This window comes from Centrocercus urophasianus, unplaced genomic scaffold, assembly GCF_019232065.1.
Source record: "Centrocercus urophasianus isolate 14NV4802_14NV808 unplaced genomic scaffold, USGS_Curo_1.0 seq_596, whole genome shotgun sequence".
Lineage (NCBI taxonomy): Eukaryota > Metazoa > Chordata > Aves > Galliformes > Phasianidae > Centrocercus > Centrocercus urophasianus.
The window spans coordinates 110,046-135,928 of NW_024885195.1; the positions used below are offsets into that span (position 1 = coordinate 110,046).

Here is a 25,883-nt window from a genome sequence, read left to right on the forward strand (position 1 = left end):
TTACACCAACACAGACGCAACCTCTTCCAATATCTGCCTGTGTTCCTCAACAAGGGGCAATGGCTTGAGCCCAAAGACCTGGATGGCACCAGCCTGAGCTGTGCAATGGGCTCTGGTCCCTGTGTCCAGCTCTGACTCAGGGACACCAAGCCCGTCCTCTGGTCCCCAGACCTGGGCACACCATACCCACCTGAAAGTACACACTGAGGCTGGCTCTGCTAGAAAGCTCTTTATTCAGATGTTGGCTTGGACAGGAGACACTTGGAACTGTGCACATCTCAGGGACCCACTAGGAGCGATGCCAACACACAGCCCCATTCCCAGGGCCAGCCCATGCTGCCTGCCATTGCAACAGCTGGGAACAGAGCTGGGAATACAGCATTTTGGGGTCACCAAGGACTATGTCCTGAGAACCAGGGATGACAGCTGATTTCTCTTCCATCTCCTGAGTTGTTCCATTCCCGTGCTGTCAGTAAAACACCTTTTCCAGGTAGGTGTTCAAGAACATCCCTGTAGGGTCCAGCTTATCCCGGATGGAGCAGAATTTGGGGAAGGCCGGGTACATCTTCTCAAAATCCTTGCGGGTACAGCTGTGGGCCTACAGGAGAGGAAATGGTGGGGGGCTGCCTGTGGCTAAGGAGCACACTGCTGTGAAGCCCATGCTCAGCCCTCCCCAAGGGAGAAATCTGATGTGGGAGCCCTTCTCTGGCCCTCTCCCACCCAAAAAGCCCCCACCAAGAACAGCCGTGATGGAGAAAGGGAAAGGACCCCAGGAAGAATGTAGCCACACATACCTTCGCCCAGTGTGGTCTCCCACCATACTTCTTCATGATGCCCTCATAGGTCAGCCAGTAGTTGAGCCGGGGCACATTCTTCCCATAGGGCCTGGGGGAGCCAAGCAAGGGGGCATTGATAGGGGAATTTGTACACCCCCCTTGAGAAACCCGCACCAGGGGGAGCAGGGCAAGCCCAGGGGACCATCATGGACTCTTTGACAAGATCCAGGTGGTGGAAACCCTCTAGGAACACCATGGCAATGGCCAAAGCCAGGCCAGATGGGGCTTTGGGCAGCCTGGGCTGGTGGGAGTTGTTCCTAAGGAAGGGGCTGGGAATGAATGGGTTTTAAAGTCCCTTCCAACACAAAGCATTCTATGGTTTTATGTTTCTATGCCACTAACACTTGCCCAGCACCAAGTGGGGTGAGCAAGCAAAAGTGCACGAGCTCTGCAGGGGCAGCTGAGAGCCAGAGGTGGTTGAGATGTGTGTGTTTCTCTGAGTACATATCCTAAACAGAGAGGAGAGGGCTGCTCACCTGTACATGATGATGTTCATGTAGCAGCTGTCCCGCTGGAAGCAGGGGCTCAGCCAGATCTCATCCGCTCGAGCAAAGCGCACCTCCACAGGGTAGTGGGCCACCATCTTGGGGTTGTTCTCCAGGGCAGCCTTCAGCTCCAGCAGCGCTTCCTTTGTCTTCTCACTGCCCAAGAGCAGCTCAGTTAATGTCAGCATGGTCCCACCCAGCAGCCTTTGGGTTTAAATGCCCCTAGCTCCATTCCTATGCTAATTCACCATGTCCCTGTGACATATCCCAGCATATCCATCCTATCACTTTGGGATCACTAAGCTCCAAGATCACAGAATGATAAAATGGCTTATGTTGGAGGGGACTTAAGGATCACTGAGCTCCAACCCCTGCCGTGTGCTGGGTGCCCCCTACTACATCAGCCTGCCAGGGCCCCATCCAACCTGGCCTTAAGCACCTCCAGAGGTGGGGCACCCAAAACTCCTCCAGACAACCAAAGATTGTAATGTGACATGGTATCAGTACTCCAAGATATGGGTGCAGAAGGGTCCCCACACTATGCCTGCAGATGGCAGTAGTGCCTGCTAGCCTGGTCCCTTTCCCTGTGGCTTTGCTCCTGCTCCAGGCAAGCTAGGCTGGGCAGAGCACAGGGGACAGCATGTATTTTGGGATGGGTCAGGGTTCTGCAGGGCCATTTACATGGGGATGGCCCAGTCTTGCACATGCTGCTTGAAGCGGCACTCGTAGTTGAAGATCTTGTAGCTGACGTTGATGTTCTCCACCCGGGAGCTGAAGAGGAGCCAGAAGAAGAAGCGGTTGATCCAGCGCACCAAGCTGGGCACAAAGGTGCTGCGGGGGAGAGCAGGAGGTGAGAATCCAACAGGGCAGTGCTCAGGGCTTACGGAGCCCAAGCCCCAACCCAGGGATGCCCTCTGAAGGGGCTGCATCCCCTCTATTCACCCCGGGTATCACATCCTCAGAAAGTTCCTATTTATTTATTTATTATTTTTTTTCCCTTGCAAATGCGCAGGCTACTCCAGCTCTGTGCACACGAGGGCAGTGCAGCCCCTGCTATCAGCCCCAGCCCCAACGTGCTCCTGCACAGAAGGCAGTGGGCAGCCTCCTCTTCCCAGGGATGGGGGGGTTTGAGTCGCATCCTCCCCCCTGCCACCACATCCCCGAGTGCAGAGATGCAGAAAACAGAGAGATGAGGCTGCCCAAACCCTCCCCATGCTCCTACCTGATCCAGAGGAGAAACTCCAGCAAGTAGTACCCAACAGCATAATCCCAAAACCAGTTAGCAGAGGAAGAGGGGGGCTGCAAAGCCAAGCAGAGGAAGATGATGGTCATTAGGGACTGGCAGGGATTGCAGCTTTCTGCATCCCACTTTGGAGTGGGGGTCTGGAGAAGGGCACCCCAGGACCCCCACATCTCTCTCCCATGATGAAGTAGGGTCACATCCAGACCTGGGAAGAGACCAGGCTTTGGGATGCAGCTTTGGTGATGGCCCTTCTCCCTTCCTCTTGGGGCCTAGTGGTACCTGCCTTGTTGGTGGGGTCCTGGTAGATGACGGTGACATTCTCACTGTGTGGGAACCACAGGAACCGAAAGTATTGGGATCTCTTCAGGTGGTCATCAAGGTGATTGAGGACCTGCAACAACCAAAGGAAACAGGGCTGGTAGGAGATTATAACCCTGAGAAGAAGGGACCCCACACAGTGTCAAGGTCCAAGGTTACAGGGCAGAGCCTATGGGGCTGACTGGACTCCACGAGGGTAGCGCAGCACATCCATCTTCCCCTTCACACACTGTGCAGCTTGGCACAATGCTGGATGCAGCCAGGATGTGCAGCATGGAACCAGGATGCACAACACAGTCCCATCCCAGAGATGCACCCTGCTCCAAATGCAGAATTGACAAATTATTCATCAAGACACAAAAAAGAGCTTTAGGAAAGGCAGCTCTTTAAAGAGGATGAGCTGCCTGCCAGCAGCTGAAGACAGCCAGGAACGGGGACAGCAGGGACAATGCAGGTGGGGATGGGGGTTGCTGCAGACCCAGGACAGCCTGTTCCTAAGGACACAGGGTCTCATCCTAGTGCTCCTTCAAGGAAATCCCACTGCAGAAATTAGGAGATATATCAGTCTTTGTTCCTGCTCCATGCTTGCATGTACAAAAACTTGTGCTCACCCTGAGCACAGTGCGCTACCACTCTTGCAAAGAGCATCCCCAGCTCCTCCTGGCAGAGATCCCTCATAGCTTTGCAGGAAAGCTTAAAGAAAACCCAGTGGGTTTGCTTGACACAAGGGAAGCATGCAGGGCATGGTGACCCATGGTCATAACCCCAGGGAGGTCACGGATGCTCACTTCCAGATGGGCCATTTGGGTTATTTGTACTAATGAGCTATTAATCACCAGGCTGGGCTGCTCCAGCACTGAGCATTTTGCTGTGACCTCACCGTGAGGTTAAGGCCACTGCATGGTCATGTGGTACGGCAACCTCAGTGGTGGACAGTGAACAGCCATTCTTGCAATTAGTGGGAATTAATGACCTCACGCTGCTGTCATTAACTACGCATTCACAGGGCACACTGAGCCATGAAACCTCATAGAGAAATTCCCATTTTCTGGCTGGAGAAGCTCTTGTTTGCAACTCCATGACTCTCCAAGGAAGCAGTCAATGATTGTGCAAGCAGGAACAGGGCAAAAGCCACGACCCCATACATTCTCTGGTTTGTATTAGGAACAAGTGCACCGAGGAGCTAAAACAAGTTAGGGGGGAGAAGCGTGCAGAGGCAGCAGCTTTCAAGGTGATCCTGCAGCTCTTGCTCCTCCTCCTGAGAGCGCAAGCAAATTGTTAGCGGGGCGACCTCTTCAATGTGTGCCTTTGATCCCTCTGATAGAGCCAGATCAGCCCGAAGGAAATCAGCTGAAGGCTTTGTAGGATAATTGCAAAGCAGGCGGGAGCAGTGGGAGTCCTTGGGGACATCGCCTGGGTCGGAGGCAGAGGACGCAGAGCGGAAATCTTCTCTCATGCCACGAAGATGGCCCAGGAGCACACTGGGGGAGTTTGGCTTAGCTTCATTTTGCTTTCCTAGAACAAATCCCTTCGCTACATAAAGGCTGGGTTGAAACAGACCTTGGGGGATAAGGAGTGTGAAGCCACTGGCACATGTCCTCCAGGTCCATCAGAGCCAGGGAGTGTGGAGAGCTTGTGTTTTGGGAGAGGATGCTGGTGCTAAATGTCACCCTGTACCCACGCTTCCAAAGGGAAGATCTGCATCTGCACACTAAAGGCAACGTCAGCATTGCTGGGCAGGGGGGATCAGGTTAGGTACAGCACCAGGATGAGGTGCACAACGAGGCTTGGGTACCTGCGCTCAAGGGACATGTCCTAGGGGCCTGGGACACACAGAATGAGTTGGGTTGGAAGAAATCTCAAGGATTGTAGAATCATAGAACAGTTGGATTGGAAGAGTAGTTAATGATCACAGAGACACAGAACGGGTTGGGCTGGAAGGAACCTTAAAGATCATAGAACCTCATTTGGAAGAGGTTACAACACCGCCAATCCCTGCTGGGCTGTGGGCCCTATCAGCCAGCTTAGGCTGCCCAGGGTCCATCCATGGCCTTGTGCACCTCCAGGCATGGGACAGCTTTCCGGGCAGCAGTGTCAGGCTCTCATTGCCCTCTGAGGACAAAATTTCCCCATAACATCTAACCTAAACCTCCCCCTTTTAATTTAAAACAGCCCTTCCTTGTCCCATCACTACCTTCCTATCTCACAAGGGTTTGGGGTTTGGGTTCAGCAGTGGAAGGCTCAGAGCCAAACTTCTTCAGCCCTCCAACTTCAAAAATTCCAGTGCTGGAATTTTTGGGAAACTCATCAGTGGAACAAGCATCTTATTCTGGCCCATCCTCACCCTCTTTAGCTTCCCATCGGGTTGGGTCGAGGAGAGGCTGAACTCAGCCCCATCACCACCCCAGCACATGCTATGGGGCTCAGGTGACCTCAGCCGTGCCACCAATCCTCTCTATCTGTGCTTTGTTCCCAGTCACCATCAGCAGCCAGGGCAGCTGAGCATATTCCAATGATAAAGACAATCACGAGGCCAGAAAAGAAGGCAAGCAGATCTTACATAACCACAAATCCAAGCCTGGCTCCTTTGACACATATATTATTTGCAATGTCTTAGATAACTCAGGCTTAAATATTTCAAGCAGCCTGCTCCCTTGCCATTATTCTCTTCCGCCTCGCTGGGCCACTCAACATGAAAGCTGGAGATGTGGAAGCAAGCGAGGAGCAGCGACAACAGAGGATTGATAATGGCATTAATATTTATAGGGTGCATCCCTGCTTTGCCCTGCTAGCCCTGAGGGACAGGGAAAGACACTCCAGCCCTACGGGGCTGTGGGCACGTCCCAAACACAACTGCTCTTCTTGCTAAAAGGCAGATTAGGAGGTGTAAAACAACTGGCACCTTCAAGGGCAGATCTGCTGTTAAGGGAAGGTCCAGCGCACTGCTAAGCCTGAGCACCGTTGCTCTGCCCATGTCATACCCAGCACTACAGCTCTGGGAGATCTCTGAGGATGAGACCCCATCACACAGGAGGTGATGGGGATGCTCAGCAGCAGGGACAGAAACCTGGCAGAGGGCACTGGAAAAGCACCTCATGAACAGGGAGTGGATAGATGATCTCCAAAGGTCCCTTCCAACCCCAGACACTTAGAGATTACTTGGCCAAAGGTGATGCCAGTTCAGGTGAAGGTCTGAGCAGTGCTGTAGGACAGATGAGGATCAAGCTATAAGGAGCCAGCAGATCCTACCACACTTCTATGCATTTAAGCAGGCAAACTCTGCCACAGGACACCAGGGAAGCTGCAGGTTGAATTATTCAATGCAAACCTCATCCCCTCTGCAACTGGAAACACCTGCAAGGAACTCAGTGCTGGCCAAGAGGGTGCCATGGGGAAACATCTCCAGGGATGCCCATAGTGCTACAGCTCTGGCTGCTCTCCTGGGTGATCGATGGAGATGCCACAGGTGCTGGGGTGGTGTGCATGGACCTTCCTGCCTTCCTTCCAGCTCAGCCCAACCACCCACAGCACAACTCGAAGGCCACCAGGCTGCTATGGATCAGGACTTGCAAAGATGATCCCGCTTCAGTTCACATTGCTGGCGGTGCTCAAGCCACCCCAATGGGGCACTGAATAATTCAGTCCTTAAAAAATTAAGGACAGCATTTCTCAGAGCTTTACCATCACTGCGGCTCTGATCAATCCTGCAACAAATTCCACTGTTGTGTCCAAGAAGTTTTCATTTTTCATGAGCTCAGCTTAACGAAGCTCTGCGCTGGTGTTAGCCAAAGCTGGAAATGGACCTGTGAGACTCAGATGGGATGAGGGATGAAGATGCTGCTGAGGTTTGTACAGCAGCAGGGATGTCAGACCTCTTAGGAGGACACAGATAATCAGTGATTGGAGCAGATTCAGGATCACTGATTTCTTCCATCTGTTGGACTCTGTGCTTCAGTTTCCCCATTCAGAAAGGTAACTCTTTCAGTGAATGCAGTCTGTCCTGATGAAAGGCCATCAGATCTCATAACAGTCTGTTCACAGGTGGTACAGTGCTGCTGGCTTTGGCCTCCAGTGATGACCTTCTGTTGGTGACACGGGACAGGTCATGTCTCAGCCCTGGAGGGGCCACCCCATCCAACACTGTGGCAATACGAGGGTGGGAGGGCTCCAAGGGAGTCATAGAGTCATAAAGGCTGGAAAAGACCACTAAGATGATCAAGTCCAACTGTTCAAACTGCTGAGCTCTGTGCAGATGCAGAGTCCTGTGGCTCAGCCCCAGAGCCAGCAGGAACCCAAGCTTCTGCTTTCCTCAGTGCCCTTTCATGTGCCGTGTGCCATGGGGATGGGACAACAAGGAGAGGACAGGCAGCAGAAGTTGCCAAGAAGTGACACTGTGTGAAGTCTTCAGAACTGTGCAAGATGGGGTCAAAAGTCCACAGGATACTTCAGATGGGCCACTAGTGCCATACACCTTCGTTGTGGAGGTTGGAACCCTTGGTAAGAGGGAGATGACGTAGGCAGTAGCAACGTGACAAATGGCTTAAAAGGAGTTTTTCACAGCTACGTGCAGCTCCGTGGTTGAGTGCTGAGAAGGAATTTGTTAGCGTGGCCTGGAAGTGTGCCACCCATTGTGCCCTTTCATATTTCCCTGGAAGGAAGCGTGGTTCCTCTCAAAAAATAATGGTTAAACCCAACCTTTGTGCTGGAAGATGGGATCCCCATCTTGAAAATCCCCAGAACTTGCAAACACGAAGGGACAAAGTTAGGACCAAGCTGCTCCCAGACTATTTTAGGTGGCCCATCTGTCACTGGGAAAAGCAAAGCTCTGGTTCTCAGGAGGCAGCACAGTGGAGGCAGCTCATCCCTGAAGCACCAGGTTCGTGGTACCTGCAGTCATTGCTGGCTGTCAGGGATGCAGGGCAGTGCAGGCACAAGCTCCTCCCCTTCTTCTTGCTTAGATTGGCCAGCATACTGGCTTGGCAGCCTGGGATTTCCAGCCAGGACAATTTTCTCCAGCTGGAACATTAAATCTGCATCAGGCATTGCCTATGAGATATGGGAGTGTCTGAAATCCACAAGATGTGGGAGTGATTTAAACCCACCAGGTGTGGGAATGACTTAAAATCAAGCAGGGTGATGCACAAGGAATGGGGGCTTTGAGCCAGGAAACCCGGGTCCCACCTCTGCCACCTCCGTGCTGAGTCAGAGTGATGCTGATGCTGAGAGGCTGGGACACAGCCATGGGGCTGCACAGATGCTGATCCAGGATAGTAAAAACCAGATATTTGGATCTCAGACTGGGTAAATGCAAAAAAATATATATATTTAAAACATCCTCAACAGTCCAAACCAGTTTCAAAAGAGGAGCCTGGAAATGGCTGAAAGGTGAAATGTTATAGCAGTGATGAAGGTGAGGCTTCCTTTATACCACTGAACTGCCCTGGGACAGATTCAGGGCTGAAAGCAGAGCTGAGGATGCTTGAGATTTGAGGTAACCATCTCTGGTCACCCCTTGCTCCAGCAGGGCCACCCAGAGCAGGGTGCCCAGCACCACAGCCAAGGGACTTGGGGAGATCTCCAAGAAGGAGACCCCACACCACTCTGGTCCCAGGCCCAGAAGATACTATTCCCACTCATGGGAAATTAAAATGGCATTTCTCTCCCTGGCCAACCTCTCCTTGGTCATGCTGATCAATTCCCAGCTTAAAAGACACCACAAAGCACAACATGAAGACACACAACAGGTACAACCTATGCAACAGTTACCACCTAAGCACACTCACGCTATTTCCTACTACTTCCCAATCTCCCTCCAACTATTTCTGCCTGGAACTCTGCTTATTCCCAAGGAGGTTTTGGGAGCACAGTCAGCACCTTACCTCAGTGAGGGTGGATGGAAAGGTCACCTCGTGCAGGTGGAACTGGGGCACGCACTGGAAGGTAACGGTGAGCACAACACCCAGGCAGCCAAGGTGCAGGCGAGCAGCCTGGAAGATGTCTGCATTGATGGACTCAGAGCACTCCAGGATGTCCCCTGAAGCTGTCAGTAGTGAGAGCCTTACAACCTGCCAGGAGCAAAGTCAGGCATCTGTGAGCACCCAACCTTGTGTCCCAGACTCCACATCTCCTTCTGTCACCTTTGGCGTGCTGACATAAAAGGACCCTTCTGTACCTCAAGGGCACTGGGAAAAGCCATCTTAAAAGCCAACTTAAAGAAGTAAACCTCCCCCAAATGATTTCACATCTCCACAAGCATTGGTGGGACCACCACGTAGGATCTGAGACAGGAGAGGAGCATTTTCAGAACTGTCCAGTTAACAACAGACCCGGACCCTGCAAAGGTTCAGCGTGGGGGGGCTTCAGTAAGAGAAGAACTAAGTGCTTTCTCCTATTTCATAGAATCACAGGGATTGGAAGAGAGCACTGAGATGGCCAAGTCCAACCATCAACACATCTCTACCAATTTCAACAGATTACAAGACAATAAAGCATAGGGACAGAGGAGTCTGGGGCTGGATCATAGGTGGCAGAAGAGGTCTCAGTGTGTCCAGGGAATGAGTTGGGCTGACCCATCGAGGATTTGGGCTCAGGGTCCTTCATGGGACATGCTAGCCCCAGACCAGGCGATGGGACAATGGGATGGATCCCCTGTAGCCCTCAGAACCCAACATCCACACACTGACACTGTGGCTCACCTGGGTGGGGAGGATGCCATGTTTGATCCCAGTGTTGTGCGTCCCTGTCCCAATCACACCAGCTGCTGCCACCTCAGAAACGGCTCCTAAGCTGTTGGCAAATGAAGTTGGGTGAGGACCTGAGTATGTGGGACATGGCATGGGGTAGCCTACTGAGCTGGATGTTGACCCTGTGTGTTGGCACAGAATCCCCCAGAACATGTCCCCAGCCCCTCTGAGCAGGGTTTTCTGCTCTTCAGGGCACCTTGCAGCCATGAATGTTTTTCTCAACTATATGTGAACTTCTCCTTGGGCCAGATCTATCAGGATCCTGCTTTAGTCCACAGAGAGGAAAAGAGAGATGGTCACTTCTGCCAGCCCAGCTTGTCCCAGCTGACAAGTCCCCATCTCTCCCCATCAGCCTATAGTGACTCACTGGCATGGAGAAATGTCCCACATTCTGTCTCCCCAACCACAGCAAAAGCAGACACATGGGGATGGCAGAAGGCTAAAACCACCTCTTAACGATGTGCTGTTCCTGCCATTTCTCCCAAATCCCCCTCCAGCTTCCGACAGCTGGGATACAGGGACCGCCTAAACCAGGCCCATTCTCTATGGATGCTGCAAAGCCCTTGATAGATTTATCCTCCATGAACGTCCTGCTGTCCCCACCCAAACCAGTGGCCATTTGACCCCGGAGGGCTTCTGAAAAACCCATCACTCATATCAACTGAGGGACGCAGGATACTGGAGCTGTTCAAGACCAGGTTGCACAGAGCCTTGGGCAACCTGGTCTAGTAGCAGATCTGGAGGTTGGTGACCCTGCTTGTGGCAGGAGGGTTGGAACTTGATGATCTTTGGGGTCCCTTCCAACCCATGCCATTCTATGATTGCATACTGAGCCAGCCTGGAATAAAAGAGTACTTTCTTCCCTGGGGTCTGCAGAGGTCAGCTTTCCATGAGTGTTTCCCTTTGCAAGCCCCTTCCTGAACACCACTGCAGGTAGGAGGTGGTTGGACCAGCTGGGATCACTCTGCAGAGCCTCAGTGCCCCATCAGATCCCAAAGCAAACACCCATGCACTGCAGCATAAGCTCCCCAAACTTGCTACATCCCAACACCCAATTTGGGGCAAGGCTGGACACCAAGCAGACACATAGGGATGGTCCAGCACACGTATCCCACTCACTTGGCCAGTGCCAGCCCATGCTTGCTCAGCTCCACGTTCAGATCTGAGAGGAAGATCCCACCTTCCACCGTCACCTGCTGCTTCTCCTTGTCCACCTGCAAAGGATGGGACAGCTTGCACTGCTGGAGCTGTGCATCCTGCTTCTGGCAGGCAGGGCCTGAGTTGCTCCCTAATTACCAGCAGTGATACAACTCTCAGAATTTTCTGCTACAGTCAAGATTTCTTCACCCTCTATTGCACACACACACACAAATATGCAGATACACATGTATATGCATGCACACAGGCCATTCAGCCCCAGTAAAAGCCCAGCGTCTCCCTGCACCCTCAGGTCTGGATGCAAAGCAGGAGAAACACAACAGCTCACATTGGATACTAGGGAAAATTTCTTTTCCAAAAGAGCAGTGGTGCAGTGGCACAGCTGCCCAGGGACGTGGTGGAGTCACTGTCCCTGGAGGTGTTCCAGAACCGTGGGGATGTGACACTGAGGGATGTGGGCAGTGGGCATGGTGGGGTGGGCTGGGGTTGGACTAGGGGATCTCAGAAGTCTTTTTCAACCCAAATGATTTACGAGCATGCCATGGAGACGACAATGTGTAGATATCGAGCCCTCCTCAAACACAATTTGGGAAGACATCCTCATTCCCTTGCATTTTTATGGCAGCTCCACATGCTCTAAAGCTTCTACACAAGGGGAAAGCTTCTACGCAATGCTACAAGGCTTCTACACAATGGGAAAACTCCCACTCCCTGTTCTGGCACCAACATTTCAGGGTCTGATTTGGGAGAACTCCCTCCTGTGAGAAAAAGACCCCCTCATCCTCCATCCCAGGTATGCTGGTGCCATACCACCCATCCCCATGCCAAGGCAAGTGCCATCATATCCCAGGGCCACCAAGGCCTCACCTTGAGGACCTTGTTCATCTTCCCCATCTGGATCATGAAGTCATCAGTGCAGGCGATGTCAGAGGGCGAGTGGCCACCCCCCACCACCTTCACCCTCTTGTTCCGCTGCCGGGCCATATCCAGGATCTGTTGGGGCAACACACAGCCCCTGAGCACCCAACACCCCATGGATGGTGACGGAGGCACATTACAACCTCAAGCCTCACCCATCTTTACACAGAGAATTCATCATTCAGGCCCAAAGCCACCCCTGGAACAAGTCTCCTCCCAGCACAGCCGCCCTTGGGATCACCCCAAAAGAGGTGATGCCCATATCTGTGGCTCAGAAGGTTGGGTGACAACTTGGGGCTGAGGGAAGGATCCATGCTGTCATGTCTGGGAGCCATCTGAACACAACGAAGTGGCACTGCCCTCACTGGCCATTCCTCCCCTAGTTCCTAACAGATCTGGGAGCTCCTCCTTACCTCCCGGATCTCCTCCACTGAGGTGGGCTGGAAGTACAGCTCTGGGGAAGAGCCATAAGTCTTGGCCCAATTCTGGAACTTGACTCCTCCTTGGCCGTGAACCTGGGTCAAAACCAAGATGTGAAGCAGAGCAGAACAGATACTACAAGAAGCGATGGCCTCAAGTGGTGCCAGGGGAGGCTCAGGTGGGCTATCAGGAAACATTTCTCCTCTGAAATGGTTGGGAGGTGGTGGGGTCACCATCCCTGGAGGTGTTCCAGAACCCTGGGGATGTGGCACTGAGTGACTTGGGCAGTGGGCACGGTGGGCTGGGCTTGCTGATCTTCTCCAACTGGAATGTGTCTGCAATTGTGTGAAATGCCTCCCCTGCTGTTCATCCTTTGTCAGTCAAAGCCCCCATACCAGGGCTGGGTTCCACAGGAGTTGGTTACTGAGGGCACAGAAGCTCATCTCAGCCCAGCACCCTGCTGGAGATGTCCCCATAGTCAATGGGGAGATGCGGGAGGATTGCCGTAGGCATCTTGCATGAGTACAACCCACCCCATTCTCCCACACTCAGCTCTCAACTCACTTTGCACGGGCATGCAAAAAGCAGACCCCATAGGAGGACACCCCAAATCTAACCAGACCTCTCCAGGGAGCAGCAGGGGTACCCCAGCTCCTCTATCCCCATCACCCCACTGCTCCCGTCCCAGCTCCCCCCGGGCAGGGCAGGGACACTGCCTGATGGCCCATCACCCTGCCCAGGGAGGTGACACTGCCTGGGGACAGGGCCATCAAGAGCAATGCTGATCCCACAGCTCACAGCCCTGGGGGTGAGGGGGAGGTGGGATGAGTTACAGATGCAGAGCCAGGGTAACAGGGAGACTTTATGAAATACATGGGGGAAAAAAAAGAACAAAATTGAGGAAAGGAGATGTTTGGTGGGTCAGAAAATCCTGTTCAGCAGCCACAGCCCGATCCTATCTCGTAAAGGGAATCTGCTCCCTCCCTCCCCCCTTTCTTACAATAAACCTTTCTGGCTTCTCATTTAATTTGTTATCCGATCCTTATCAAAAGTCACAGTAAATAATAGCCCCTCTCCACCCCAAATGCTACCCCACAGCGGGGTGCCCCCCTCCCCTCCTTACCATGCTGCTGGATGGAAAACGTGGGGCGCTGTGGGGTTTGATGCAGGACAAGGTAGATCGATGCAGGGTGATGTGGGGGGATGTTGTGGAGTGATGCAGGGTTGCTGCTGCCTGGCTCAGCAAGCAGCCCCTCCCCAGGCCCAGGGGGGATAATGAGTAACAGCCCTCTGCAGGAGGAGCAGAGGGGCTGTGCCCTTTGCCCCAGGCTAGGGGGGGATGCTGCAAACCCTGGGACTGTGGGGAGGAGATCCTCCTGTTGAAGGGGACATCCCATGGGACTGAAGGGAACAGCCCTGCCGGCTTGTGGGTTGCATGCATACAAAGGGGTTCAGGTTGGGTGTGCACACAGGCACTGCGATGCTTCACACTTTTGCACACTCGCCTGGCGCCCGCAATGCACTCTGCTGCCCCACTGGGAGCAGGACACAGTGCAACTGCACAACTACTAATTGCTTTTAATTGCAGAGCATGAGCCTGAAGAACCTTTCTCTCTCCAGCACCTCCCTCAGAGCTCTCCACATCTCCTCCCATCCACCTCCAAATTTCCTTGGCCCACTGGCCACCTCGAACCCCTGCTGAGGTTTCCCTAACTGCACCACAGCGATTTAATGAGTAATTAGCCAGCTATGGGGCTGATTGGGGTCAACAACCTCCTCGCCTGCCCTGCTCACAGCTGCGGGTGCTCAAAGGTCAGCAGAGCTCCAAACATAGCCCAGAAATTACTAATTAACAGCAGAGGTGCAGCAGCCTCCCCCCTCCTCCATCTCCACACGCCAGCTGGGTGCCTGCAGGCTCTTGGCTGCACCCAGGGGAGAACACCATTGCTTGAGCACAGTTATTCGGTGCCAGGCAGGGCTGAGCTGAGGTTGCTGCAGTCCTCTGGTTGTGACAGAACCAGGGTCCTGCTCTGGGCCTCCCTCCAAAAACATTATGTTTGTGAAACCTGTAGGAACATCACACCTTTGCAGCCATTCTCCTCGCTGTCACGTCGCAACGCATTCCCCAACTGCAATGTTCTCCATTGCAACGCATTCCCCAATTGCAATGCATTCCCCAGTTGCAATGTCCTTCCAAACTGCAGGGATCCCAGCCCAGGCTCTGCCCCGTGCCTGCAGATTCTGCCCATATTGCTGCCTCCCCAGGGCTGGGTAAAGGTGGGGGGACCAGGAGAGCCACCAATGCCCCTATAACAAATGGGGACATATGGGGCAGCAGTGCTTTGCTGCAGCTCTCTGAGTATCCGAGAGTCAAGAATGATCTGAGCACTGCTTCTTCCAGCCAGAAACCGGTTCCTTTCCTTTCTTCTCCATTAAAAAATAAAAGAATTTAATTACGGGCAGCTTTTATCCTTTACTTTTGCTTCTCAGTCTCCAAGGGCTTTTTTCCCTTTGCTCTGTTAATTGCTTCCATTCCCATAGCCAATAGGGCCTGCGGGGGGGAGGGGAGGGGAGCGCACCATGTCCTTACTGTATGGCCCTGCAGCCTTGAAGGGTTGGGGACAGACCCCATTAAAAGCAGAGGGAGCCGCCCCACGATCCGGTGTGCAAAGCAGCACGTTGGTGCTGAGATCTGAGCTGAGCAAAACGTGTAGGGCCCAGAGAAACCTTTGCACTTTGTAGCAAACACTCATTAACCCAGTGCTGCTGCTGTGTGCCAGCCAGCACCTAAACACTGCCAACAGCCCAGAAATACATCAACACTGATTTATGCTTTGCCAAAGCCAAACTGCTGACTCCCCACTCGCTTTAGGGCCAGGTAACGATTTTTCTTCTTGATAATAATCCTGAGATTCATGCACCCACGGGAACAAGGATGCATGCACTCAAAGGAACCAGGATGCATGCACCCAAGGGGCTAAGGATGTGTGCACCCAGGTGAACAAGGATGCATGCACCCTTGGGGTTATGTGTGTGTGTAGCCAAGGAACTGAGGATGCATATGCACAGGGTACACTTGCACCTGTGGGGCTGAAGAAGCCAACTGGGGCTGCAGGTGAGGGGCCCTGAGGTGAGGATTGAGGCCAGGGGCTGCTGGAGCAATGTCCTGCTGGAGCACCACCCTGCTGTGGCATTGTAGATGGTTTATAGGGCATGCAGCTAGGGAAAGGGGTTTGGGATCTCCCTGTGAAAGCCATCCCTGGGGGTGCTGCAGGGACTGGGGATACCACGCTTTGCAGCCCTGCATACAACACGATGGGGCTCTGCGATTTGCTGGGGGTGCAATGGGGTCCTCCTACTCCTGCCCACCTCCAACAAAAACAAATGACAAAAGCAGACAGTGTTGCAACCCTTCCTGCAGCCAGACAAACCACAAATCCCAGACTGAAAATAACTGAGGCCTGGGGAAGAGTTGGTGGGGGGGGGGGGGGCCCCCGCAGGAAAGGAAGGGAAATACCAGGCATGTTTGCCCAGCCCTTCCACCATCCTGGCTGTCTGCTCCAAGCTTTGTGAGGCCGCAGCAAGGGCCTGGAGCTCAGCAAACAGGAATGGGATGAGCTCTGGTACTGCAGAGATGCAGCACCAACCCACATCCTGAAGACCCCATGGGAGAAGCAGTGGGGGGCTGAGCCCCATGGATGCTTTATTTCTCTGTGTTACAAAGGCAAAAGGCAATTCCTGAAGCAGCAGCAGCGTCAGTGCATCCAGACTTCCTTACCAAATCCTCCCTTCCAGCATCACCCCAGGGCAAGGGGAGCCCTGGGATGGAGCTGCAGGGATGCTCACAGCCGAGATACCCTCAGCATGGCCCCATCCGGAGGGAGGCCCTCCAACCACTCCACCAGGATTTTGTTCAGGGCCGCAGGTCTGGGGGGGATGCAGAGAGTAGCATTGGAGTTGGCATAGAGTGGGGGTCCAGCCCTGGGTCCCCCTTTCCAGCCCTCACCTCTCCATCTGTGTCCAATGGCCACATGCCTCCAGATGCCCCCGGCGCAGCTGTGGGATCTTTGGGGGGAAGCAGGAGGGGGCTGGGTCAGGAGCAGACCCCCTCCTGCCTCTGCTGAGGAAGGAAATACCACCCCTTCCCCTCTAGGCCCCACCTGATGCCCTCCTTATCCCACCCTTATCCCCCCATCCCCTCTTATCCCCCTTATTCTTCCCACATTCCCTTATCCCCTCCTTATTTCCCCCTTTTCCTTCCCTAACCTGTTTCTTATTTCTCCCTTTATATCCCTGTCTTCTCGTCATCCCCCTTTGTTCTTTCCATATTCCCCTCATCCTCCCTTATTCCCCTCCTTATCCTTCCTCCTTATTCCCTCCTGATTCACATTCTAATTTCCCTCTTATCCCTTCCCTATTCCTGTTTTAGTCCTCCCCATTCCTACCTTATTACTCTCCCTTTATTCTTCCCTTCTTCCCCCTTTACTCTTCCCTTATTCCTCCCTTATCCCTTCCTTATTCCCCCCTTATTCCTTCCTTATTCCTCCGTTATCCTCCCCTTATTCCTGATTTATTCTTCCCTTATTCCCCTCGGTTCCTCATTACCCCCTTCTTATTCCTTCCTTATTCCCCAATTATTCCTCCCCTTCTTCACCCACCCTTTATTCTTCCTCTTACCCCCTCCGCAACCCCCTGCAACCCTCCTTAACTCCCCACATCCCACACCCCAGCCCATATCCCAGCATAATTCCCCCTCCCAGAGCTCCATTCCCATTGGAGCTCCCACGGAAGCATCTCCACCCCAATGGCTTTGGGATGGGGCCACGCGTACCCACTCCTCCATGCCCTTGCTCATGCTGGGCAACAACACCACATCCTTCCCCGCTGTCACCATCAGTGCTGGCATGAGGATCTGCAGGGGACACATAGGGTGACACTTATCTGAGTTGTGGTGGCCCCACACGCTGCTTCTATGAGGGAGATCCCCGTGCCCACCTTCCTGTCCTTGGCTGAGAGTGCCCAGTGCCAGTTGGGTCTCATGTTCCGGTACCAGTTCAGTGGACCCCTGAGGAAAGGGAATGGGGAATTGGAGCACAGCTCCACTGATTCCATCGTCCAGCCCATGACACAGCCCTACAGAGGCACAGCACTGCTCCTACCTGAAGCCAGACCTCTGGAAGCGCTCGATGTAGTACTGCAGCACAGCACCGTGCAGGATGAGGCTCTCAGGAATGTCCTCTGGGAAGCCGACCAGCAGCCCCCCTACAGCACAAAGCAGGGCAATTGGGAGCATGGCCAACCCCCAGCTCAGTCCCACTGCAGAGCTGTGCCCCCAAGAAGCCCCATACCTCGCTCCTGGACACTATGCATGCCAGGTACCGAGCGCAGGCGGTCCTGAAAAGATGGCACAATGCTAGGGGTGTCATCCATGGCCAACGTGGGGCTGTGAGCCCCTCCTTGCCATGAGTCAGCACCAAGCATTGCTGCACCCCAAAGGATGCAGAAACCATACCCTTCCCTCAATGTTCCCCTTCCCTCAGTGCATTCGCTTCCTCAATGCACCCCCTTCCTTAATGCACCCCCTTCCTCAATGCACCTCCTTCCTCAATGCACCTCCTTCCTCAAAGCACCCCCTTCCTCAAAGCACAGCTTTGCAGGGTCTCATCACTCTACAGGGCTGTGAGCCCCACACTGCTCACAGAGATGCGTTCACTCTGGTCCCTAGTGATGGCAGCTCAATGCAGGCTGTGCTGCAGGCAGAAAGGGCAGCAGACGCAGGTGGAGCGTGCCTGAAGAGCACCGTAGGCAGTATAAAGCCATCCCCAAATTTTTCTGCTCACCTCCCCCCAGGTTCATCCTTTTCCCTCCCAGCTCCTCTCCTACCTCTGGGCGGATGGAACGGATAAGGGCTTTCAGGGTACGGCCGATGTCTTTCTCCAGCTCAGCCTCTGCGACGCCCTGCAGTGTAAGATGGGGCAGTGGGGTGATATTGGGTGCCCCATGGCACTGGGATGGCACTGGGAGTCCAGCCATGGGGTAGGCAAAGACTGTGCACATTATGGACCCCAACATGGGCAGGTCCCTCATTTCTGACTCACCGGCTCCTGGAAGTAGAACTGGTAATCAAACATAGGGAAGCTTTTCATCTTCTCCACGATGTCCACTGTGGGGTCTGCTGGTCGGTATGGGGTGTTCAGTGAGGCCACGGCCCTAGGACAATGCGGGGAGCACAGTCACCATAGGGAGCAAAGCCAGGCACCCCCTGCAGGATGAAAGGCAATGGGGCACTCCCTGCAGAGATGGTTGCTGTCCCCAAAAGGGCAGTGAAGTATGAACCCACCTCACTCTCTCAGGGTAGAAGAGGGCCATGTTCCAGACCACTACACCACCCCAGTCGTGACCGATGAACACGGCTTGTGGGATGCCCTGCAGGACAGGGACAGGAAGGGGGACCATGAGTGCGTCCCCATGGAGAGCATTCCACTGTGTTTAACACCAAAAAGAGCATCCTGCTGAGCGTATCCCCAAGGAGGGCATCCCATTGAGTGCATTCCCAAGAGAACATTCCATTGAGCTCATCCTCATGGTGAGCATCCCAGTGAGCGTGTCCCCAAGGACAGCATCCCATTGAGCTCATCCCCATGGCCAGCATCCCAGAGACTACATCCCAAAGGAGAGCATTCCGATGAACACAAACCCAAGGTGAGCATCCCACTGAGTATATCCCTAATGAGAGCACTCTAGTGAGTGCAACCACAAGGTAAGCATCCCATTGAGCCCAATGACCCCCCCCCCACACTCAAAGCAGAGACTAGCACCCTAAGCACTGAGCATGGAGAGCTTTGCCTTCCCCAAAAAACATTAAAAAAAAAAGATCAGAGAACAGCAGTTTTCTCTTTCTTTTGGGGGGCCTTTCGCTACCAGTGGGTGAGGATGGAGGAGAGGGTAGAGCGTGGGGTTCTGCAGGGGAACTTATAGGGACCAGCCCCCAGGTGACAGTGGGATGTAGGGTTGGGAGGAGCTGGCAGCACCCTGCAGGGCAGCCAGATCCTACACCCACTGCTCTGCTCCCCACATTTCCTTTCTCCTCACTGACCCCCGCGGGCTCCTACAAACAAATCCAATTAGAACACCAGCTCGCAACAACGAAGCAGACGCTCTGTAATTAGCTGATGTTTAGAAATATAATTAAAACTCCCTTCCAGCAGCAAGAGCTCCCTGAGGATGGCAAGGGGGGAAGCTGAGGCTGGCAAGGCTCTGTGCTGTGGTTTAACCCTCTCCCAAAAGGGGGATGGGAGCTGAAACCCTATAAAAAGGGATGGGGGCTGCCAGGTTGAGTACTCCAGGATCTGCTGTGATTCCAAAGGGTTTGCCATGGGATGATGCTCCCGTGGAGGTGGGTACCATATCCCTATACTCAGCTAAAGACTGGAGGAGGCAACACAGAACAGGAGCTGACAGACCCTATAAGGATATCCCTATAGATCTTGGCAGACACGAGCATCCCTGTCCTGAAGTTCACAACTACAGCATACAGACAGAGCACAAGCTGCAGAGATATGGAGGCAGGTGGTGGGGGGCTCTTACCAGTTTGTCCAGGAAAACGGTAAGGTCCTGGAGGATGGAGAAGATTGGGGTCAGAGGGTTCCACATCCCAGTGTTAAGCAGAGGCTGAGGTCCCCCCCATGGGTCTCACCCATAAGCAGTAGCAAAACCCAGGGCTCCAGCTCCAGCCCTCCCATCTCTATTTGGCACCACAGCTCCTTACCTTACAGATCTGCTCCTGGGAATACTCTTCTATCTCTGCACAAAAGACAGAATTCCCATCATTGCAGCACTCCCTTTTATCTAAAGGGATCACGACAGCCCCTCTGCCTCCCCAGGGTGAAAGAGCCCTGTGCCCAACACCACCCAGCTGGGTACAACAGCAGACACTATGCCCTGAGCCCTTCATCCAGTGCAAAGGGATGGGAAAAACACTGGGATGCTCATGGTACATTCTGGTCCTATGGGGAAGGATGGGTACTGCTCACCTGGCGGTGCTGTGGACTCGCCGTAGCCTTTCATCTCCAAAGCAATGACACGGAAGCCAGCATCAGCCAGGGCAGGAATCTGAGAAAGCAAGCAGTAAAAAACATGGAAACCTCCAAAAGGAAAGCAGAAAACCACAGAAACCTCCAAAAAAAGGCACATGGCAATGCCTGGTGTGTCACCACGCCAACATGGCCATCCCATTTCCCCATCCCCTTACCTGGTAGCGCCAGGAGAGCCAGGACTCGGGGAAGCCGTGGCACAGGCAGATAGCAGGGCCATGCCCCATCTCCACGAAGTGCAGCTGCACACCGGGCTGTGGGGACAGAACCCTCAGCACCCAGCACCCTCAGAGCACCCTGGGTGCTTCTGAGCCACATGCATGGCAATAGGCCATAGGGTGGATGGGGAACACCATGCAGCACAGCCCCTCCAGCACAGCGCGATGCCAGGTGACAAATCCTCGCCTATGTCCCAGTGCCCTCAGTAGCACATCTGTCCCCACCACAATTTGCTGTCCCTCTTACCCGGATGGACACATATCCATGGCTCATGGTGGCTGGATCACAGGCAGTCGGCAACGGTTCTTCTTGCTGGAGAAGCTACGGGGCAAGGAGAGCTCCCAAGCTGAAGTACTGCATCTGCTGTGCTGCATCTGAAGTGCTGAGCTTCCAGTGTCACCCAGCACTGCCATGCAGGCACTGGATGCAAGGTCACAGCAGGATGCTCCACGAGTTGCTCATGGATGGAGAAACTGTGCCTGCTTCCTCTTCCCATCAGCACTGGACACCCAAAGCTGTGCCCCCACCCTAATACTGCTGATCCTACGTCAGAGAATAGCGATCCAACCTCTTCCCAGATCCCATACAGCAGAACCCAACAGGCTCTGATGAACCAGCAGGGGTCAAGGTGTCCCCACAGCACCACTACATACCTGCACGCCTGACAGCTCCTGCAGCTCCTTCAGGACGGTGTCGGTGTCCCTGACAAGTATGGTGGCCATTCCCATCTCTCGGGCTGGCTTCAAGTTCTCCCCAACGTCATCCAGAAAGATCACCTGGAGCAGATCCCAGACAAAGGGATTCAGAGATCCCAAGGGTGCTTGGGCCTAGAGGCACCCCTGGGTCCCCCCTCTTCCCCACCCATAGTAGGGTGCCTAGCACCATAGGCATGGGCTTTGGAGCTCCCCAAGGAGAGCCTTCAGCCTCTCTGGACACCATCACCACCAGCATCTTGGAAGCTGTAGGGGACGATGGTGACCCCGTACCTCCTGTGGCTGTGCCTGCAGCAGCTCCAGGGTGTAGGTGTAGATGCGGGGATCTGGCTTGTGCAGCCCCACACGGCATGATTCAATGACCAGGTCGAAGTGCCGCTGCAGCATGGTCAGCAGAGAGGAGGTGAAGAGCCGCCCTGCACTGTCATCCACCCAGTTGTTGGTGAAGACACAGGTCTTAAACCCTGGGGAAAGGCAGAGATGAGGGAAAGCTTCGTGACTGCGACACAGGCTGCCCAGAGAGGCTAGGGGTCTCCTTCCCCAAAGATATTTTAAAGCCGTTTGGATGCAATCATGGGTACTGTATTGTAGAGTCACTAAGGTCGGAAAAGATCTCCAAGATCATCAGGTCCAACCACCAACCCATCACCACCATGCCCACTCAGAATCATAGAGTCACAAAGGTTAAAAAAAGAGCTGGATGGTCATCAAGTGCAACCATCAACCCATCCCCAACACACCTACTAAACTGTGTCCCTAAATAGAATCATAGAATTGTTAAGGTTGAAAAAGGCCATCAAGATCATCAAGTCTGTCTGGCAGTCCACCACCACCATGCCTACTTCTAGAATCATAGAATCATCAAGCTTGGAGAAGAGCCCTAAGAACATCAAGTCCAATCATGGATCCATTCCCACCATGCCCACAAAGCCATATCCCTAAATAAAATCATAGATTCACTGAGGTTAAAGACCTCCAAGATCATCAAGGCTCTGCTTGGTAACAAACCAAGCACACCCCAACACTACCCAGGAGCACCAAAACCACCTAAAGGCGCAGCCTTTCCTGTCCCCAAGGATTGAAAGATGATGGCCTCAAATTTGCACCAGGGGAGGTTCAGGTTGGATATTAGGAAACATTTCTTCTCATAAAGAGCAGAGCTGCAGTGGCACAGCTGTTCAGGGAGGTGGTGGGGTCACCAAACCTGGAGGTGTTCCAGAACCGTGGGGATGTGGCACTGAGGGACACAGTGGGCACGGTGGGTTGGGTTAGGGTTGGACTTGGGGATCTGAGAGGTTTTTTCCATCCTGAATGAGCAGGGATACCCCACAGCTCCCCAGCACCCACCATTCCTCTGGAGCATGCTGGCAGCCCGCAGCAGTGGGGCATTGAGGGTGCCCTTGGCTGCTACCTCCTCAAACACATGGGCGATGGAAAAGCTGGTTGGTAACGTGATGCCTGAAGTGGAGGCCTGCTGCCTGCAACCCTCATCCACCTCCGAGACGAGCTGGAAAACATCCCACATCCCATCAGAGACAGTCCTGTGGTGAGGCAGCACCAGTAGCCTTGCACGTCACTTTCAACAGCTGCATCCCACAAAACCAAAGGGTTCAACTCCAGACCCTTGACCCTTCCATTCCATATAGGGGCAGCTGATGGACACCCCCCACTCTGTGCTCAACCACTCACCTGGGACAGGGTGATCTGCCCCCGCATCACCTTGTTGTGGGGGCTGTCAGAACCACCTGCAAACAGGACGTCCCGCAAGAAATTCCTACAAAAGGAAGAGAGGGGGGTGCTGCAGTCAGGGGACACTCCAGGACCTGGGGGTGAAAACCAAAACCCCAAAGCTTGGGGGTGGTATCCCTATGTCTGGAGGGTACCCCAGAACCAAGGGGTATGCATGGCAAAACCAGATGGTGGGATACCCCACAATCAAATGGAAGAGGATACCACAAAGCCTAGAAGGGGGAATCCCAAATCTTGAAGGGCCACCTCAAAAGCAAAGGTGGTCCCCCAAAACCAAGGGGTCAGTATTCCAATACCAAGGGGGGGGCATCCCAAAGCCTGGGGGTGCTCTCCAAAACCAAAGGTTAGGTACCTCAATACCATGAGGGCAACCCAAAACCAAAGGAGGAACCTCGAAGACTGGGGGGAGTACCCCAAGCCTCCAAAGAGGTGACCCCCTGAACCAAAAGAGGGCATCCCGAAACCAAGAAGGGGTATCCCAAAGTCAAGAAGGGGCATCCCAAAGCCTGGGGGGCACCGCATTACCAAGGGGAGTATCACAAAACCAAGGGGAGAGCACCCCAAAACCCGGAAGGGGGCACCCCAGGACTGAACATTGGGCACCCCAAGACTGGGGGGGGGTGCGAGAGATGCATCAGATGGAGGTGGCTCTGAGCACCAACCCCCTCCATCCCCATCATAGGGGCGCAGGGAGGCCACCCATCCATTCCAGCTGGCAGCTCAATTACTTCGCATCTCAGTACAATGCAGGGCCGATTGGCCAAGGAGAAAACAGCCGAGAGCGAGGAATTGTGCAAAGCTGCAGCTCAGGGAAAATAATTGTCCCTATCAGGAGCTCACGAAGGGCCTTCTAAGGCAGCAATAAAATAAAATCACAGCGCTGGCTCCGGGACAGAACTCCTTCGGGTCGATTTCCCCGTGCCAGCGAGATCGGTGTCGCCGATTTTTTTTTCGTAATGAGGTGAAGGATGAAATGTTTCATCGGCTGATAATGGAGGAATTTATTGCTCCATCTGCTCCGCTGCATTTGTATTGCTTAACTCGTTGATTCAGCTCTGCAAATCGCACCGAAATGCATCGCTGTGCTGAAATCCCACTGCCCAACCCCCGCCCCGCACACGTTAGGTGGTGCAAACAGCCCCGACCTGTTCTGCTCACCCTCAGGAGCTGATGGCGTTGTAAAGTTCCCAAAGTCAAACAGGGCAAAGGGTTCCCAAAGGTCTCTGGGATCAGAATGGGGTGAAACACCCCAATTCGGGCAGTGTGAAGGCTGGCACGGAGCACTTCAGGGGGTGCAAAGACTTATGTCGGGTCTCAGGCAGCGCAGCCCCACTGAAGGCATAAGGGAGGGGCTGATGGCTTCCCCCTTCCAAGTTGGGGTGTTTGGGGCTCTTCATGAACAAAAACATATTTATTTCCTCTCCCACACCCATCAGGCGCTCTTCTCCACCTCTACGTCAACATCCTCTATAGAAATCTCCAATTTCAGGGGGGTTAACCCCCATCCTGCACTCCACCCCCTTCCCCGCCCGTCCCTTCTGGTTTATCGCTAAGACCCCGCATACTCCGCGCGGGCGGCGACCGCACACACAACATCGCCGCTTCGTCTCCACGTGTCTTAGGCTGAGAGGCACTCCGCTGTCAAGCGGGCGGGCGACTCTTAGGACTCCGAGCCGGAACCCACAGAGCGATGCCTAGCCGTACCTGGGCAAGGCGTAGCTCCGCTCGCAGGAGCCCAGAAAGTGCTGCAGGCCGGGCTCGAAGAGCACTCCGCCTAAATCGAACAACGCAAACCGCCGCGCCATGACTGCCGCCACCGCCCGGTCTCGAACCCGTGACCTCCACTCAGCCGCCTGAAGGCCGCGCCCTCCGCCTCGCCCCCTTCCCATAACCACGCCTCTCGATGCTTTAGGCCGCGCCCCCTACCCTGTGACCACGCCCCCTCCCAGCAGCGCCGCGCAGGTCCTAGCGCCGCCGGCCCGCTCCCTCCGGCGCTCAGCGCAGGGACGCTCACCCACAGGTGTGTCCTTCCGGGGGACATCCCGACATCTCATGTCCTCGCTCCTCGGCCCCACCACCGCCCTCTGGGGGCTGTGGGACCCCTGATACCCCATGGTTTTGGGGTAGAGGTCTGCCAGGTCCTCACGAGTGCCCAAATCTGTTGGCTTTTGCCCTACGTTACATTTTGGGGGGCATTAACAAGGAGGTCCTGCAGCCATTTCGGCTCCTGCTGCACCCCTCGGGTTTACACACGTATGCACCCATACATACGTGCATACACACCTGCACATACACGCATACACACCTGCACACCTGCATGCATGTGCACATGCACACAAACATGCATATCTGCATACACTTGTATACAAACACACACAGAAATGCAGGTCTGCATGCACAAGCTTGCAGACACATTCACACAAGCACGCGCAGAAAGCACCGTATGCCCCATCAGTCACACGTGTGCACACTGAGCACATCCACACGCTTAGCACATGAGTGCACACGTGTGCACACTGTCTGGCCATGTTGCTCACAGCTGTACCCCTCCCAGCTTTGTAATACACACGGATCCCCCTCTGGGGAGCTGCACGACCCCATACATCCCACCCCAGACCTCAAAGCTTGGCCCGCTCAGTGCTGAGCACAGTGTGTGTGTGCACATGCGTGTGCACATGTGCGTGGGCTGGCCCAGCCTCCAGAGCACAGATCCCACTGCAGGACCATCGCCTCGCCTTGCAGTGAGTGGGATGGGGGCTATGGGGGGCGGGAGGGGAGCAGTGCCACCTCTGGTGCCTCAGTTTCCCCAACTGCAAAATGAACAGTGGGGTTGAAATGCTGGAACAAAGGGGGGGTTGTAGAGTGTATGCTGGGGAAGGGGGGTTATTGCAGCGTTGCAAACAAAGTGCATGGGGGCCAGGGGCCATTCCCTGCTTGGGGGCTGGGGAGGGTGGGAATTTCTTTGGGTTGGGGGGAAGAATTGTTCTG

The 25,883-nt window shown here is 54.2% G+C and overlaps 2 protein-coding genes across 6 annotated transcripts; both read right to left on the reverse strand.

The window, feature by feature from the left end:
* Window positions 1–62: 62 nt before the first annotated feature.
* Window positions 63–15,592, reverse strand: LOC122169869 (L-gulonolactone oxidase-like). 5 transcript variants are annotated; one of them, XM_042836351.1, is made up of 13 exons: window positions 14,701–15,592; window positions 13,245–13,272; window positions 12,115–12,216; window positions 11,651–11,776; window positions 10,745–10,839; window positions 9,578–9,668; window positions 8,762–8,947; window positions 2,848–2,955; window positions 2,544–2,620; window positions 2,003–2,152; window positions 1,313–1,477; window positions 795–885; window positions 63–598 (listed from the first exon to the last, which is right to left on the reverse strand). In XM_042836351.1, the coding sequence occupies exons 1-13, from the start codon at window positions 14,751–14,753 to the stop codon at window positions 470–472; spliced, it is 1,401 nt and encodes a 466-aa protein (XP_042692285.1). In that variant the 5' UTR covers window positions 14,754–15,592; the 3' UTR covers window positions 63–469. The 5 variants fall into 5 exon arrangements, with proteins under 5 accessions (XP_042692285.1, XP_042692288.1, XP_042692287.1 ...); XM_042836354.1 differs by having other exon boundaries at window positions 64–598; window positions 14,712–15,592; XM_042836353.1 differs by lacking the exon at window positions 13,245–13,272 and having other exon boundaries at window positions 64–598; window positions 14,712–15,592.
* Window positions 15,593–15,787: 195 nt separating this feature from the next.
* On the reverse strand, window positions 15,788–24,752 carry EPHX2 (epoxide hydrolase 2). The gene is made up of 19 exons (XM_042836363.1): window positions 24,600–24,752; window positions 22,836–22,920; window positions 22,494–22,653; window positions 21,420–21,610; window positions 21,087–21,209; window positions 20,680–20,754; window positions 20,373–20,468; window positions 20,155–20,233; window positions 19,890–19,924; window positions 19,709–19,735; window positions 18,462–18,547; window positions 18,220–18,331; window positions 18,005–18,079; window positions 17,470–17,515; window positions 17,281–17,383; window positions 17,117–17,186; window positions 16,953–17,033; window positions 16,128–16,186; window positions 15,788–16,048 (listed from the first exon to the last, which is right to left on the reverse strand). Exons 1-19 carry the CDS (start codon window positions 24,698–24,700, stop codon window positions 15,964–15,966), a joined length of 1,689 nt encoding a protein of 562 aa, XP_042692297.1. The 5' UTR covers window positions 24,701–24,752; the 3' UTR covers window positions 15,788–15,963.
* Window positions 24,753–25,883: the final 1,131 nt, after the last annotated feature.

Bases quoted from the DNA above. Each gene is read 5' to 3' on its own strand.
- LOC122169869 (XM_042836349.1), bottom strand. From the start codon at position 13,775: ATGGGAGGAGATGTGGAGAGCTCTGAGGGAGGTGCTGGAGAGAGAAAG. The intron at 11,777-12,114 runs GTAAGGAGGAGC...TTGCCCCAACAG, and splicing joins CAGTGGAGGAGATCCGGGAG to ATCCTGGATATGGCCCGGCA. The intron at 9,669-10,744 runs GTGAGTGGGATA...ATTTGCCAACAG, and splicing joins CATGGGCTGGCACTGGCCAA to CTTAGGAGCCGTTTCTGAGG.
- EPHX2 (XM_042836363.1), bottom strand. From the start codon at position 24,700: ATGGCGCGGCGGTTTGCGTTGTTCGATTTAGGCGGAGTGCTCTTCGAG. The intron at 22,654-22,835 runs GTGAGTGGTTGA...GATGTTTTCCAG, and splicing joins GGCAGATCACCCTGTCCCAG to CTCGTCTCGGAGGTGGATGA. The intron at 17,384-17,469 runs GTATGGGGCTTC...TTTGTGCTGTAG, and splicing joins GCATAGTGTCCAGGAGCGAG to GGGGGCTGCTGGTCGGCTTC.